The 16,382-nt window shown below is 34.8% G+C and overlaps 1 protein-coding gene across 1 annotated transcript; it reads right to left on the reverse strand.

Moving 5' to 3' along the window:
* Positions 1-2,386: 2,386 nt before the first annotated feature.
* LOC149260748 (uncharacterized) lies at positions 2,387-3,814 on the reverse strand. The gene is made up of 2 exons (XM_089460954.1): positions 3,423-3,814; positions 2,387-3,287 (listed from the first exon to the last, which is right to left on the reverse strand). The coding sequence occupies exons 1-2, from the start codon at positions 3,812-3,814 to the stop codon at positions 2,387-2,389; spliced, it is 1,293 nt and encodes a 430-aa protein (XP_089317080.1).
* Positions 3,815-16,382: the final 12,568 nt, after the last annotated feature.

Below are 16,382 nucleotides of genomic sequence, written 5' to 3' on the forward strand. Positions count from 1 at the left end.
TATGGGTTCCAATCACCGCACCTCGGTTTTCTTTTTTAATGCTTTTTAGGTAAAAAAAAATTAATGTAATTTTTTTTTTTTCCAAGTATGTTATGAAATAATTTGTAACATCCACTTATGGATTCCAATCACCATACCTCGGTTTTCTTTTTTAATACTTTTTAGGTAAAAAAAAATTAATGTATTTTTGTTAATGTATGTTTTTTCTTTTTCCAAGTTTGCTATGAAATAATTTGTAACTTATTTTATTAAATGTTAATTCATTTATGGCCCCATAACTATGTGGATCGCTAGTTGTACGCTTTGATCTTTCATATAACTGAGAGTTTATATATATATATATATATATATTTCTATTCTTATTATTATATGTTTGTGGAAAATAAAACTCGAAAAAAATAAAAATAAAAAAGAAATACCAAATGTTTGATTTATATTCAACATCAAAATTAATAATTTGAATAAGAGATTAAAGAAAGAGAAAATGATATGTCTACATTGTAACGTAAACCAATATTTAAAATAAAGATTTTATGTTCTACTACAAATTAAATAAAATTTTGGAAAATTTATTAAGCTATTAAATAAAAATAGAAGAAATGAGGTATTTAGAGTTTATCTTCTCTTTTAATATACTTTAGTTGATTTGTTATATTTCTTTTAAAAATTACTTAGGGTTTGAAAAGAAGGTGGAGAAAGGAGAAAGGAAGTGTAGTAAATTAAAAAATTAAATAAAAATAAAAATAAATATAAATAGAATAAATTTGTAAAAAAAAATTAAAGTAATGTTATCTATATATAACCATTAAAAATATTAGGATAAGTATATTTTTCATTTTTATTTAATTATAATTATGACAAAAAAATCAATATTATAAATTATAATTTTGTTAGTAAAATTTAATATTTTAATTTTTGTTATAAAGTTTATATGTCTTACTTTTACTTTCCTAAAGATTTATACACCAAATTTCTCTTCTTAAAATTTAAATCCACCTTATGCACTCTTATATTTTATTTTTGGCATGTGTATGGTTTTATTAAGTGCCACTATTATAAATTACAATTTTGTGAACAAAATTTAATATTTTAATTTTTGTTATAAAGTTTATATGCCTTACTCTCTCTTCCCTCAAATATTCTATACACCAAATTTCTCTTCTGAAAATCTAAGTCCAGCATGTGCATTCATGTGTATAGTTATATTGAGGGATTTGGACTTTTATAATTACATAGTCCTTTTCCGGGCATTTGGGCATAGAATCAAAAACTAAATATAATTATTTTGTTATATATTTATGTAAGTATTAGAGTTTAAACCTATTATGAACTCGTCTTTTTCCATTAACTCAATATAAGAAGAAGATGAATTGATATTTTGAATTTAGCATTTTATAAGAATAATTTTAATAGAATTGCAATTTTTTTTTTCTATGTTGCCAGGAAACGTGGGTGCGGGGACAGGGATGGGGATGGGGACGGGGACGGCATTTTTGGAAACAGGGTGCGTGGGTTCGTCGGGTAATATAATAATATTAAATTTTAATAATTATATTTTATAAATTTATAAATTATAATTTATAATTAATAATATATGTGAAATTTGAATTTGACAATTTGTATATTTTTTCAACTTTAAACAAGAAAACTTTAATGATAATCATTTAAACATTGCACATCATTGAACATTCAACATTGACATTGAAATTTCAAAATTTATCAGTTAAACTTATCACCAAAAAACTGTTCATTGTTTACATATTAACATGAATCATGATATATGTCCATTGTCATACTACATTCAAAATTTGCCTTAAAGCATCTTCAAACATGAACTAGGAAATTTTAAAATACTAAAATAAAAATACTAAATAGCTAAAGCCTAAGGAACAATGGCTTCCTCAAGCCATGTCTTCAACATCCATGTCATCAACATCACTTAGATCTTCAGCTAGCATGTTCTCCAGGTAGGAATCACACTCATCAACAGACTCTCGCTCATCCATAGCAATTGGAGGTAGCTCGATAAGGCCATCTGGTTGTATCTCCTCGTCCACACACGAAGCATCATCTGTGTGTTGGTCCCATCTCTTGAAAGGACCCTCCTTATACCCAGGGTCTTTTCGAGATATGAGACGAAGTGTGCTATGAATGTACACTAAGTTTTCTGCCTTCTTTGAGCCCAACCTATTTCTCTTTACTGAATGAATAAAGGCATACGTGCTCCAATTCCTCTCACAAGATGAAGAACTAGCTACCTGAAATATTAGGGGGAGCCCATTAAATTAGTTATAATAATATAATTTTAAAAATAAAAACTAAGACTAAAATGAAAATTTAAAATTTAAAAATTAAAATTAATTTCCTATATTTAATTGAGAATTTTTCAAATTTTGAGTAAGATGAGGAAATCCAAACTAGCTACCTGTCCAAGTAACCGTATGGCAAATTGCTGCAACTCAGGAGCATCAACACCATGAAGCCACCACCAATCAATTGGATCCTTCTTCTTGCGTCTATCTGCCAAAGATGCATGTGAACCAAAGACACCTCGGCCACGTGAAAATTGGGCAAACTGAGATCGTATGTCAGAGGCTTCTTCTGTATTACCATAAATTTTCTTGACAGCGTTCAAGAATCCTTTGAACACCTCTCTATCTTGGGATGGAGGCCTCCTTCCTGTTGTGGGATCATACCATTTTGGATTAACTGCATAAGCTGCCATATGAAGAGGGGTGTTCAGTTTATTCCAACGCCCATGTATAAACTCTTTCAGTTGTGGCCATAAAGTAGGATCCTTCCTATCTGTGACGGTTTGGATCCGCTCACACATGGAGTCCATGTTCTCATAAATCTCACCTAAACATGGACCATCTGTGTCTGCATAGCGGATCATATCACAAATTGGTTCTATAATTTCCACAACAAATTTGGCATCAACCCAAAAATTATCATTCAAAATCAACCTCTTCACCTCCAAAGCTGCATCTGAGGTAGATAACCTCCACTGTTCCCACATGTCACTAACGACTGTGGCAGATAAAGCCTCCTTCATCTCCACAAGCCGCCTAAGTAAAATGTAGTAAGTTGCGAATCTGGTATCTGCTGGTTTAAGAAGCTCCATTTTTGCATGCTTGCGGTAAATGGCTTGTGACTGATGATGGTTGCATATAAACATTTGAATTTTGCGGCCATTTTCAATTAATGCTTGAATCCATTCAATTTTGCCAATGTCCTTCAATGCATTATTCATAGCATGCACAGCACATGGTGTCCAAAAAATATGCCTGGGTACATCAAGGACAAAATTAAAATATTAATAAATCAAGGACTAAAGTTAAAAAATTTAAAAATGTAATTTATCATTTATGTAATTTAAATATAAGATAAGTCAAACTTGAAAGTTGAAACTTGTCACTTACTTGTACTCCTTCTGAACCATTGCTCCTGCTGCTTTGCACACTGGAGCTGCATCAGTAATAACTTGAACAACATTGGATGGCCCCACCTCTGCAATGGCATCACATAATTGGTCTTTTAAGAACATAGTGTTCTTTTCTTGACCAGAACAATCAATGGCCCTGAGAAAATAAGGCCCAGACATGGAAGAGACAATGATGTTTATTAATGGATGATTCCTACAATCAGTCCATCCATCCATGACAATGGAGCATCCATCTACACTCCAAGATGCCTTCAAGGGTGCCATTGCCTTCTCAAGACGGGCTTTCTCCTTGTCCACCAATACAGTTCGAAGCTTTTCATAACCAGGAGCTTTATACCCTTGAGGTCCATCATTGATAGCACGAACCATTTGCTCAAAATAGGGGGAACGAGCTGCATTAAAGGGAATGCCACATGCAAGAAAAAATCTTGCTATTGCAAGATCAACACCATCCCTACCTTTCACATCAAACATGTCATAAAGGCCACCAAGTTTAGGCTTCTTGCGTGTTTGATTGGTAGTGATTTTTGATGCTCTAGATGACACTGACACATACTCATCACCAGTTTCATCTTCATCATCAAATGGTAATTCTTCTTCATTTGAATCATCATTTTCAGTCACATTGTGAGATGGCCTAGAGATCTCTTTGCTTGCCTTACCATCAGCCTTTTGTTGCTCTCTTTGTGCACTAGGGAGTCTAGTGGGATCATTTGGGTCTCCAGTGCAAGCATCAACACCCTTCCTTGGTATCTGCATAAAATGAGCTTTAACTCTGGTATAGCTCCCTTTCCATTCAAGCTGACATAAAGTGCATTTTATTGTTGCTGTCCCCCCAGCACCTTTTGGAGGTTTTTGCCTATCCACATATTTCCAAAGTGGATATTGTGGACTTGCTGGAGACATTTTTTATTTTGCAAATTTTGGAAGACAATTTGAATCTGTTTAACAAAATTGAAAGTAAAAGTTATGTTAATACTTCTGGTATGGTCATCACCTTATTAATTTAAATAATAAATTATTAAATAGTAATCACTCCAACGGCAACTAATCACTCCCACAGTCTTGTGGGTGAATTACTTCACTGTGGGATGGTAATACTAATATTACACACAGTTTTCTAATTCAATTTATAAATTATGAAATATCTGTTCATGGAATAAAATTATATTACAATAATCAGAAAGCTGCATGTCACTGTAGTAGTTTCTATTCCCTTGGTGCAGGACAGAACAGTAGTTTATTTATATGAAATATTAAATATATGTTTCTGGAAGTAGTTTATTTATATGAAATATAATATATATGTTTCTGGAAGTGACTACTCATTATTATCCATTATTTAATCATGCCTAAACCTGTGGCTAGGACTTCATTATAAAAACAAAATCAATTGAAAGAATTCAAGCTACGAGCTTTCCATCACTGGTAAAGTTGTGCTTGCTGTAGGCATGCGTGCATGAGCTAAAACAATGACAAAATTTTTAAATGTTATTTCAAATGTGGGATCATCCATCCCTACACCTGTGCATTCAAGGAAACTTGTAAGCTTGGAGATGCCTATTTTATGGTGCAAAATTAAATTTTAAAATTATCCCTTACTATGGGAATGCATCACAACTTTTATCCTATGATTCTGTATCTGTCTTAGGGGAGTCAGGGATACACTGAATCCCGTTTCAGGGGGTCACAAATATACACTGAGTCAGATTTGGATTTGAGCAGAATACATATCCGTGTCAGGACACAATTGGTTTTACTTTTATCCAGTGATACTGGATTTGTCTCGGGGGGAACTGATCTAGATTATGGAGAGAATCCAGTGGACACACTAATTTGCAAAAAATAATGCATATAACAGCAAAATTGAAGCAAAGAAAATGTAGAAATAATTTAATAAAGCACAAGAGAATTAAAGATCTCAAATGTTATTCTGTAGGGTTGAAGAATTTAAGAACTGGTTGAAGAACTGAAGCACTGCTGTGATAACCGTTTGAAAAATCGTTATTGTTACAAAGAAGTTGAGAATGACAAAGGAGACGCCGGTTAGTCAAATGCAGCAGAGTCGTTGAAGTTCAGTTGTCGTTGGACCGCTAGAAAAGGAGGAAATTATTCATAAAGTGGCTGTGTAGAATGATGGTACTAAGGTAGCAATCTCAATGAGTGGAAGAGCTGTATGCTTCTCTCGTAAGAAGTGTGTAGATTCACAAGTAGTCTAAAGACTAAAACTGTAAACAGTAATGTGGGTTCATCCATCCTTAATGATTAAAGTTGAAAACACTGAACAGAGAACACTCTTCTCAACAGCTCAAAACGATTTAGAAAACCGGAACCCCATACTGAAAACAGAGAAGTAGAACACGGGCCACAAAGAACTTGTAAATACTAAAAGTAAATAGTAAATACGCACTGCAACGGTCGCCCACTGCTGCCGGAAGCTGCCCACGGTCCACGCTGAAGCTGCCAACTGCTATGCCGCCAAGAACCTCTGCCACCAAGAACCTCTGCCGCCAAGAACAATGCGTATAGGGTTTACGGTTTCACTTATGTTTTAAACAATGATCTTTGCCTTTAAGATTTAGGGTGTAAAAAATAATTTCTTAAATTTCATTGTTTCAATAAAAAAATTATTTTTTTTTTATGGAAGAACCCATTATTTTTTTAATGAAGAACCCAAAGAACCCCGAAGAACGCCGAAGAACCCAAAGAACCCCGAAGAACCCCGAAGAACCCAACTTGAAGAACCCGAAGAACCCAAGAACCCAAGCACCCGAAGAACCCAAGAACCCAAGAACCCGTCAAAGGCTAAGAACCCAAATTTTTTTTTGAAGAACCCGGTTCTTCTGGGTGCGTCTGAGAAGAACCCGTACCCGTTTCCGGGACTTGGGTGCGGGAACTCGGGACGGGTTCAAGAACCCCACCCCCGGGTGCGGGTACCCGTGCAACACAGTTTTTTTTGCTAAAGCAAGTGTCGATCCTTCTATTTCATTAAGCCGAAATATAGTATAGAATATTTACAATCGTCCCCTCGACACTAGATAATCGGAAAAAATGGAGCACTAGCCACCTGGGGCTAAACCTCATAGCCTTACCAAGAAAAATCACCGAACCTACGTGAAATTAACCACAAATACAATCCAGCCCCCGAAAAACCCGCGGAAACCTCCAAATCCCCGCCCCTGGGAAAGCCCCTTTCATTAGAGCCGTCCATTCCATGATCAAACCTATGGCCGAGGAGGAGATCACTCCACGAAGACGACTGATGTTTAATGGTCCCACCCAACCAAGCAGCACGATCAAACTCAACCGTTGATCCACTCAACGAAATCTTGCGGCTGAGAATGAAATCGCACCAAGCAAGGTACTCCGACATTAGTGTGCGATGAAGGGCGGTTTGCGGAACCAACCCCCTGCCACATGTAGGAGGCTGAATGGGATCGCTGCAAAATCACCAAAACTATTTCCCACTTGAAAGCAGTACGAATAGCTGAAAACTGCCTAGAAGGCGGTATAACATACCAAAACCCTGAATTCTGAATAAACCGGTTGCCGGAAAAAACTAAATACATCCCTCGCGGTTTCTTCTTCCATGCTTGAACCTGGAACCCAGTAAAGATAAAAGGCTTTTCACTGATCAACGAACTGTGATGTCCGTTTTGCTCACCCTGATGAACAAAGATATCCGTCTTGCTAACTCCAGGAATTTCAGTGGCTAGTCATGGTTTGCCCCCCGCCCAAGAACAGATTACAAGATGCTGATGATGCATACAGAGGACCAATCATTTCGAGCTAGCCTCCATGGCTTTGTATCTAAACACTTCCCTATCTTCTTCCACTTGCTCACCACAAATAGCTTTGAATATGCTCAGACACAACTCTTGCCACTTCATTGAAACCTTATCATCTGTGCAGCTGACCCCCTAGTTGGCAAGAAGATCTGCCAGCTTATTTTCTTTTATGCGGACATGGTGGAAACTAACAGTACGAAGACCTTGGAGATGATCTTGAATTCTTCAGAAAACCCAAATTAATTTCCGATGTTTGGAGACTTTCTTCGGCATTGTTCCACTATTTATTTTTTTACTGAATTAATGACTATCTCAGAATCTACCTCTATCATCACATTGCAATAGTTTTCTTGACTCAGAAAATCCAGGCATTGTTCCAAAGCCATTAGTTCAGCCATGTTGTTGGTGGCTGTTCCAAGGTGACAATGGAAGATGAAGATAATACTTCCTTCTGCATCCCTAAGGACTCCTCCATACCCAATTGTTCCTGGGTTTCCTTTTGAAGCCCCATCAATGTTGAATTTTAGATAACCTTTCGGGGGCGGATGCCATAAGTCCTTCTCCGTATCCATTGATATGGCCTTCCTATCTAGGCCCTGAGGAGTGAGCCCGCGCATCCTCAGCTCCCTGAGAATTTTTAAATCCACATCTGAGGGAGGATTTTTCGGGTAGTTACGAATAGTGGTTCCCACAGTCTCCTTAAGCTGTTTCAGGATTATCTCAAACAGGCAGCGTGGGGGGATCTTTTCATCCTTAAGTGTTCTTTTGTTCCTCTCCTTCCAAACATTCCATATAATAAATCTTGGTGTAAGGGCCCAAGCTGAGCTGAGAATTTCATAATTCAAAAAATTTCTTCTCCAATTCTTGAGGGTACTAATGATACTCCCTTTGTCCCAATCGGATTTTTGAAAGACTGTGGCAAATGTGTCCCATATCCAGGAGGTGAACATGAAATTGTTGAGTAGATGCTCCATTGTTTCCTCTTGAGCCTCATAGAGCTGGCATCTTGAAGGCCCTAGTACACCTCTCTTCCTGATCTTGTCCCAAGTTAGGATTTTCTTGTGGTAAACCAACCATGTGAAGAGTTTGATTTTCATCCACCCTTGATGCTTCCAAAGGTTCTACTAGATTTTGTCTGGCACTTGGGGATCCAGCTCGAGGAGAACGCCTTTTGCTTCCTTAAGATTAAAGGTGCCCTCTTTGTTATTGCCCCATCTTAGTTGGTATTGCCCCCCTGCAAGTAAGATATTTCTTTGTTCCACCAATTTCATGAGAGCCTCTACTTTTGTTTTCAAGGGATTATTATTTCTGCAGTCAATGTCTCTCCAGATTCTCCACTTTTCCATTTGACGAGTATGATTCCAGAAGTCCTTTACCTTAATTAATCCTTGGGAATTTGTCTCATGCTTAAGGCCGAAGAATTCTTCTTTTAATAGAATTGGTTTTTGTTGCAACTTATCTCCCCAAAAAAGAGTAAGACCTCCTTCTCTACAGAAGCTATTTTCTTGTACTAGGCTTCTATTCTCCCAGGCTTTGTTCCAGATGTGTGAGCCCTTTATATTTCCTGACATTCTTATGAGATCACTGGTTTGCCAGGAGCTTGCATATTTTTCTTTCCAGATATTTGCCCATTGAGTCTCTGGATGCTGAACCCAATGCCACCATAGTTTGGCCCCTAAAGCTTTGTTGAGTATTTCCTGATCATCCAATCCTAGCCCTCCATGGTTCTTGGGCCTACAAATTTTCTCCCAAGACACTAAGGCCCATTTTTTCCTAGTCTCCTCCTTACCCTAAAGGAAGTTTCTTTGAATATTTCTGAATTGTTGTAGTACTCCTTTTGGAGCTGGGAGGGCTGATAACATAAAAATAGGGATTGCTTGCAGAACAACTTTTGTGAGTACCAACCTGCCAACAAGATTTAAAGATCTAATGGTCCATTTAGTGACTTTATCCTGCAACTTATTGATCAAGGGTTCCCAAATGCTTTTGAGCATCAGTTTAGTAGTAAGAGGAACTCCCAAATATTTTGAGGGAAGGGAATCTCTTTGAAAGCCTAGAATTCTGGAGATATTTTTCTGAATAGCAAGATTGGTATTGAAGAAAAAGATTTTTGATTTGGAGAGATTAACTTCCATACCTGAAGCCAAGAAAAAGAGATTTAGAATTTTTTTGTAGGCAGGAGCTTCTTTGACTGTGGGGATTCCCTGCAACATGGTATCATCTACAAATTGTTGGTGAGTCAGGGCCTAACCATTCTCAGTTAGTTGCAGACCCTTAATCTTTCCTGTTACTTTAGCATGCTTTATTGACCGACTCAATCCTTCCATCATGAGGATGAAAAGAAAGGGAGAGAGCGGGTATCCTTGTCTGAGGCCTATTGAAGTACTGAAAATCCCTGAGGGAGAGCCATTAACTAATATAGAAAAACTGGAAGAAGTCACCACTTCCATTACCCATCTGACCCAGTTGTGATCAAATCCAAAAGCAAAGAGAATTTTCTTGATATAGGTCCAATTTACCTTATCATAAGATTTGGCTATATCCAGTTGCATGATCATGCCCGCCTGTCTCTTGCTAGTTAATGAGTGAACCACCTCTTGAGCTTGAATACTGCTGTCCAGAATTTGTCTGCCTTCCACATAACCTGATTGTTCCCCTAAAACCAGAATAGGAAGTAAAGGTTTGACTCTGTTGGCCACTACCTTGGATATTATCTTGTAGACCACATTGCAGAGGGCTATGGGTCTATATTTATTCAGTGTTTGAGCAATGTCTTGTTTGGGGATCAGGGAGATGAAGGAGGTATTGAGTGCTTTCAGAATGGTTCTGCTCAACCTGGAGTCCTCCACAACATGCACAATATCATGTTTAACAATATTCCAGCAAGCTTTGAAAAAATCCACATTGAAACCATCCGGGCCTGGAGCTTTGCCATTCTGCATATCTTTGAGGACTTCACTAACCTCCTCTTCCGTTACTGGCCTATTAAGGTTGAAATTATCCTCTTTGGATACCATTTTTGGTATATTACTAGTTATCTCCCTGATGAAGTGCTCTCTATCTGAATTGTTCTCTTGAGTTATACCTTGGAAGTGCTAGACTAACACATCTTCTATAGCTTCATGGGAGATATGCAGCTCCCCCTCCTCATTCTTGATCGAAGAGATTCTGTTGTGAGTCCTATTGGCAATGGTGGTTCTGTGAAAAAACTTAGTGTTATGCTCTCCTTCTTTGAGCCATTAAACTCTAGAATTTTGTCTCCAAAATATCTCCTCCTGTTTACATAGATTCTCCCAATCTTGATGATATTTATCCACTTGATCACTTATGGCTTTGTCAAAGCCTTCCATGATCAGAGCTTGGTTGAGAACCTGCATTTTGTTTTCAACATATTTTTTCTCCGCAAAAATATTGCCAAAATCCTTCTTGTTCCACTCTTTCAGCCGGAGCTTGATGTGTTTATGCATTTTGTGGAGGAGGAACATTCTTGTCCCCTGAATTTGTAAATATTTTGCCCACCATTTTTCAATATTGTTGATGAAGTCTAGGTGTGACAGCCAGATATTCTCAAATCTAAAAGGTTTGTTCCTAGGAGTTCTGATACCATTAATCTCCAATTGAATCGGCCAGTGATCAGAGCCTCTAAAGGGAAGAACTCTCACTGAAACTTCTTTATCTTTCAGCATGAGATCCTCAGAGATGATGAATCTGTCTAACTTTGAGGCTACATGGGACTCTCCTCCTCTTTTATTATTCCAAGTAAAGAGGCCAGTATTCCTATTAGTGTCAACGAGATTCATATTGTCTGAAAAGGTTTGAAATGATAAAGAGTCTTTACTTAGAGCTCTGGTTCCCCCTTTTTCTATAAAAGAGATTTGATCATGTTGAAGTCACCTCCCATGATCTAGGGTATATCTGCATGTCTGTCTCTGAGATCCACAAGGGAATCTAGAAACCTGAGTTTGTCATCTATTCTCTGAGGACCATAAACGTTTGTGACCAGAAAAGTATCCCTATCTCCTACCGGTTGAATAACAACTGATAAATAATTCTTGGAAGCCTCGGCATCTAAAATACCTATTTTTTGGGGGTTCCAAAATGTGAGTATGCCCCCACTGTGTTCTCTACTTTTACTTCAAAAAACTCAAATCTACTGAGCCATTTGCTATGAATTTGTCTTAATTTTTGAATGGAACATTTTGTTTCTTGGATGAAGATCATATCTGGCATTTGTTGTTTCATTCTATTACTAAACAGTCTCTACTTTCTCTTACTTCCTAGGCCTCTAATATTCCACGATGTAAAATTCATTATTAAATATTTGTAAAGGAGTAGCTGGCTAGGTCTTTCATCTTACCTGAATCGATCATAAGCTTTCCACACTCCATCAAGAGTTCATTCTGCTTTTTCCTGCCTCTTTTCTTGCTTAGGTTTCTAGTGGCTAATCCCAGAGTCGTTTTCATCATTTTCACCCCTCTGTTATCCTGCTTATCGATGATTTTTCCCCTTTCCAGCGCCTTAGCTTGCGTTTTCCATAAAAACAACTATTGTATTCTATTGAGCTCTTCTTGAGGTAACGAATCTACTCCTCCCCTGGTTCCCTGTATTAAGAACCCTTCTAGATCTAGGTTTTCTTTCTCAAGAATTTCCTGTAGGTCATGGTCCTCCAGGTCCATTTCATTCTGGGTCATTTCCTAATCCATTTCTTGTTCTGCATCACTCATTGTAGCTTCTTTCTGATAAACACTATCTAGTGTTTGTTCCGGATTTTCATTTTTCTCCATTTCCACAAGACTTCCTTCCATTGCTTGATCTTCTTTTGTGATCTCTTCATCTTCCTCAAGCACTTGGAATTGGTTCTGACTTGTCTATTTTCCTTCATCTTGATATTTTTTTGGTCCTCTTTTACCGCCTTTACCTCGATTCACCACTTTCTTGAAGCTGTCTATATCCTTTATTATGTTAGTTTTGCTCTTTTTATTACTTTACTAAGTGGAAAGTCTTTGAAAAGGTGTCCATGTTCATGACATTTGCAGCATCTGAATGGAATGTGCTCATAGTCTACTGTTTGCACCCATTCTTCATTAAAAACTTCCAAGATCACCTCATCTGGTAGAGCTCCTGATAGATCCATTTCCACACATATTCTGGCAAAGGAGGTATATTTTCCCCTTCTTGTGGCTTCAGAAGCTTTGACAAATCGACCTAATTTATTGCCTATGGTGGCCAACAATTCATTTTGCCAGTAATCAAGAGGTAGTGAATAGAGCCTTACCCAGACCGGTACTGAAGAAAAATTTTCCTGTTCTAGGACAAAATTCATCATCCATGGCTGCATGTAGAGTCCAGCTGTTGCATAGAAGTAAGGCACTCCTTCAAATACTCTGTCCTTATCTTCAATATTCATGATAACCACAGTAAAGAATCCCTTTGACCCCAGATGTAGGTCAATACTCCCTTTAGGTTTCTATTGGTATTTGATCCATGACTGTAAAGTTTTTTCAGTGGGCCATAATCCCATGAATTTAAAAATGATGGCATACATCCTCATGTGATCCCGATGCGCCTGCAGAGCTGGATCATTTAAAATAACTCTGGGTGTTATCTCTGTTTTGGGTTTGCAGGGTCCCTTTTGTTTTTTGTCTTTAGCTCCCTAATTTTTGTCTTCTACCTCCTTGTCTTTTGTGCCATTTTTTTCCTTATTTATGGCTTCTCCTATCTCCTCTTCCATGTTTCTTTTTCCTTCCTCCATAGTACCTCTAGCATTTTCTACAGGTTTTTTTTCCTCTACTGGCTACAGCCTCCTTATAGGATTGAGTGGAGCTCCCTCCTTTGTGACCCTCCATATGGTTCACCGACTGCAACTATCGGGAACCCTCGCTGTTCGCCCTCCCTCTTCGAGCTAGCTATCATAATGAAGCCAGAATTGCAATTTTTATTGCTAATATGGCATAATTCAATTACTTTAGGAATATTAAAAGATAATAAATTTATCTTTACATTTAAAACAATAAATTTCTCAAATTCAAAATTACAATTTTAATTAAAAGTATAACTTTATTTATGTTTTATTATTTTTTTATAAGCTTGACATCATGTCTAATATATCACCTCAATTAGAGTGGAGAATTAAACTAGTAACTTCACATCAAGTAGTAACTTCACATCATATAGTACCTTAACCAAACACCCACTCACCATCTATCCAAAACTGTGTGAACTATTTATATTTTATTCTTTATTACTACAAAAAAATATTAACTAAATCAATTACTATTGAAAAAAAATATATAATTACTATTTTATTAAAAATAAAAACAAATATCAATTTTCCTCTTAATTTAAAATTTATATATTATTAATTATATAACTATACTTACCTTAACACTTCAATATTTATATTAATAATTTTATTAAAAAAAATAAGTTATAATTTTATAACAAGTAAATTTTCAATTCTAATTTTAAAATTTAATACTTACATTAATCATTTTAATAGATAAATTTTAATTTCTGTTATAAAACCATACCTAAAATCTATAATAATTTATATATACACTTTAACTATCCGAACTATAATTGTAATAACTTCAATTCAGATTTTTGAATAGATGCGATGCTTACGTTCATCAACCTACTAAAATGAAGTAATGCCTTAGTCTTATTGGAGCTAACATTATTAAACAAGGCCGAGCTACCTTCGTTAGCCATTCCTCAAGGATGTGGATTCTTGACCTATTTATAAAATTTCGTTAAGTTTAACCATGTAAGTTTCTAGTTTCACAGGAGATAGATGAAAAATATAAGGTGTAAGGTTTAAACTTACACAGGTTGGTTTGTATTTAGGTTCAATAAATGAACTTTCACATTTATTTAAAAAAAAAAATATTATTTTAAATATTATAATTTTTTAATTAATATTTTATATTAAAAATTGAAAATTTTAAATAATAAAATGATTTACATATCAATATAAATAACTTACATTTTATTTTATAAAATATATTGTTAAAAAAAATTGAAAACAAAGAAACGAGATACAAATATCAAACAATCAAAACATGTACCATTCTAACTAAGTGAAAGGTCACTAAAGTAATGAGTGGCATTCTGCCAAATATTCAACAACGATGATGAGCAAGACTTGAACAAGTAAACACGTATCATTGTAACTAAGAGAAAGGTCATTAAAGTAATGAGTGTATTGTGCCAAATATTCAACAACGATGATGATTTTGGGATTACAAGTACCGTGAGAGAGAAAACGGTAATTATGATGTGTGTCATAGGTGCAATCATATCTCACATACGATGTTCCAAAGAACTAGAATGACATAGATAATGAAAAGCTAAATTATCATTAAGATGAAAAGCTAAATTATGATATTGTTTTATAAAGTTTTTATTTTTCTAATATTTAAATATTTGTTTATTAAATATATTACTACAATTATATTAGTAAATATGGTTGATATAGGTTAAAACTATTGTTTAACATAAATTTTTTATATTTATTAAGTTAAATTTTTTAATTTTGTTAGCTATTGTTTATTGAAACTTTGTATTTAATGCTGGGTACAATATATACGAATATAATCCTTAAACCACTATCAATAGTTACAAACACTGGTAATAACACAATATTAATATATATATATATATATATATACTAATTTAAATAAATCTTATTTATACATATTATCTCATTTAACCTTATAAATTTAATAAATATTATCAAAAATGATCTAAAAATCATAAAAGTAAAAAACAAGATAATTAAATTAAGAGGTAATAATCACTTGTCAAAATATATGACTATGAAATTACTAGTATATCTGTTTGGAAAGGTAACTGAAGCCAATATATCACATCAAAATATATAACAACAAACACAATTTAGAAAACTCCAAAGACATCTTTATCCTACATGTAGATTCTTTATCTTATATCCTACGTGTAGATTCTTTATCCTGCATATAGATTCTTTATCTTATAAACAATAAATAAATTATTATTAAAAACAATATATACACTAAAATACTATAAACACAATAAATATATCATAAAAATATTATAACACATCACTTTTTGATTATGATATGCATTTCAAAAGTCTTTCTAAACAAATTCCAAACAGATTTGATTCAGACGCATCATTTCAGGTCTGGAAGACAAACTCCATAGACAACATAAAATTGTATAATTTAAAACATTGAACATAAAAATTGAAAATGGCATTAGTCATAAAAGAATATAAATGCATTGTATACAGAAGTAATGAACAGACATAAATTCACACACGTCAATAAAAATTTGGTGTGCCGTGTAAGACTTAATTGCAATGGACGCTTCAGCTTTTGAGGCCTTTGAATGAATGTTGTTGCATCATAAGTTATTTGTTATTTTAAATTGTTCTTTATCAAATTCTGCTTAATTCAACGTCCTCCAAATATGTACAGTGAATTACGACAAATCTGTACACTGTCTATAGGAAGAAACCCATAATACAATTCCTTCGACATAATAGACAACGACCTTGGAGCACTTTAAGTGAGAAAACTAACTAACTAATTTGAAAGCTATACTTACTTTTCTTCCTTTCATTATTTTTTCTATTTTTAATATAATATTTAACTCATCTACTCTAAAATATCAATATATTAATGTATGTTAGATTACAATTGAATATTTTAATCAAAATTAATTTATAACGTGACAAAAAAATCAATGGCTGAAAAAATGTAAAATGGATTAGAAATAGATTAAAAAAATTATTGGCTTAAAAAGGAAAGGTGTAAAATCGATTAGAAATATAATAAAAAAAATATTTTTTTTAAGAGTGTTAGCTCTTCATTCTCCTAAATCACATTTCTTTAGGAATTTACAAAAGAATACAACATATGTCCAACATTTTTCTACTTATTTTTTTTTATGGGAATAAGATAAATGAAAATATTCATATGATTTACTACTAGGGGTAGCATGGTCATGGATTATTTGTTAGGTCCCTATAATACTAGTGTAACCCTAATATTGTTATTGTTGTGCCTTAGGAAGCTGACTAGTGTATGGTTGTGTCATTACATTATTATTGTTATGTAGGTCTCAATCTATTGTGACACTTTAGACTCCTATATATACCAAGGAGG

The sequence above is a fragment of the Pinus tabuliformis genome, chromosome 6, assembly GCF_031772625.1.
Source record: "Pinus tabuliformis cultivar Carrire ecotype Pingquan chromosome 6, CPIR1, whole genome shotgun sequence".
Classification (NCBI taxonomy): Eukaryota; Viridiplantae; Streptophyta; class Pinopsida; order Pinales; family Pinaceae; genus Pinus; species Pinus tabuliformis.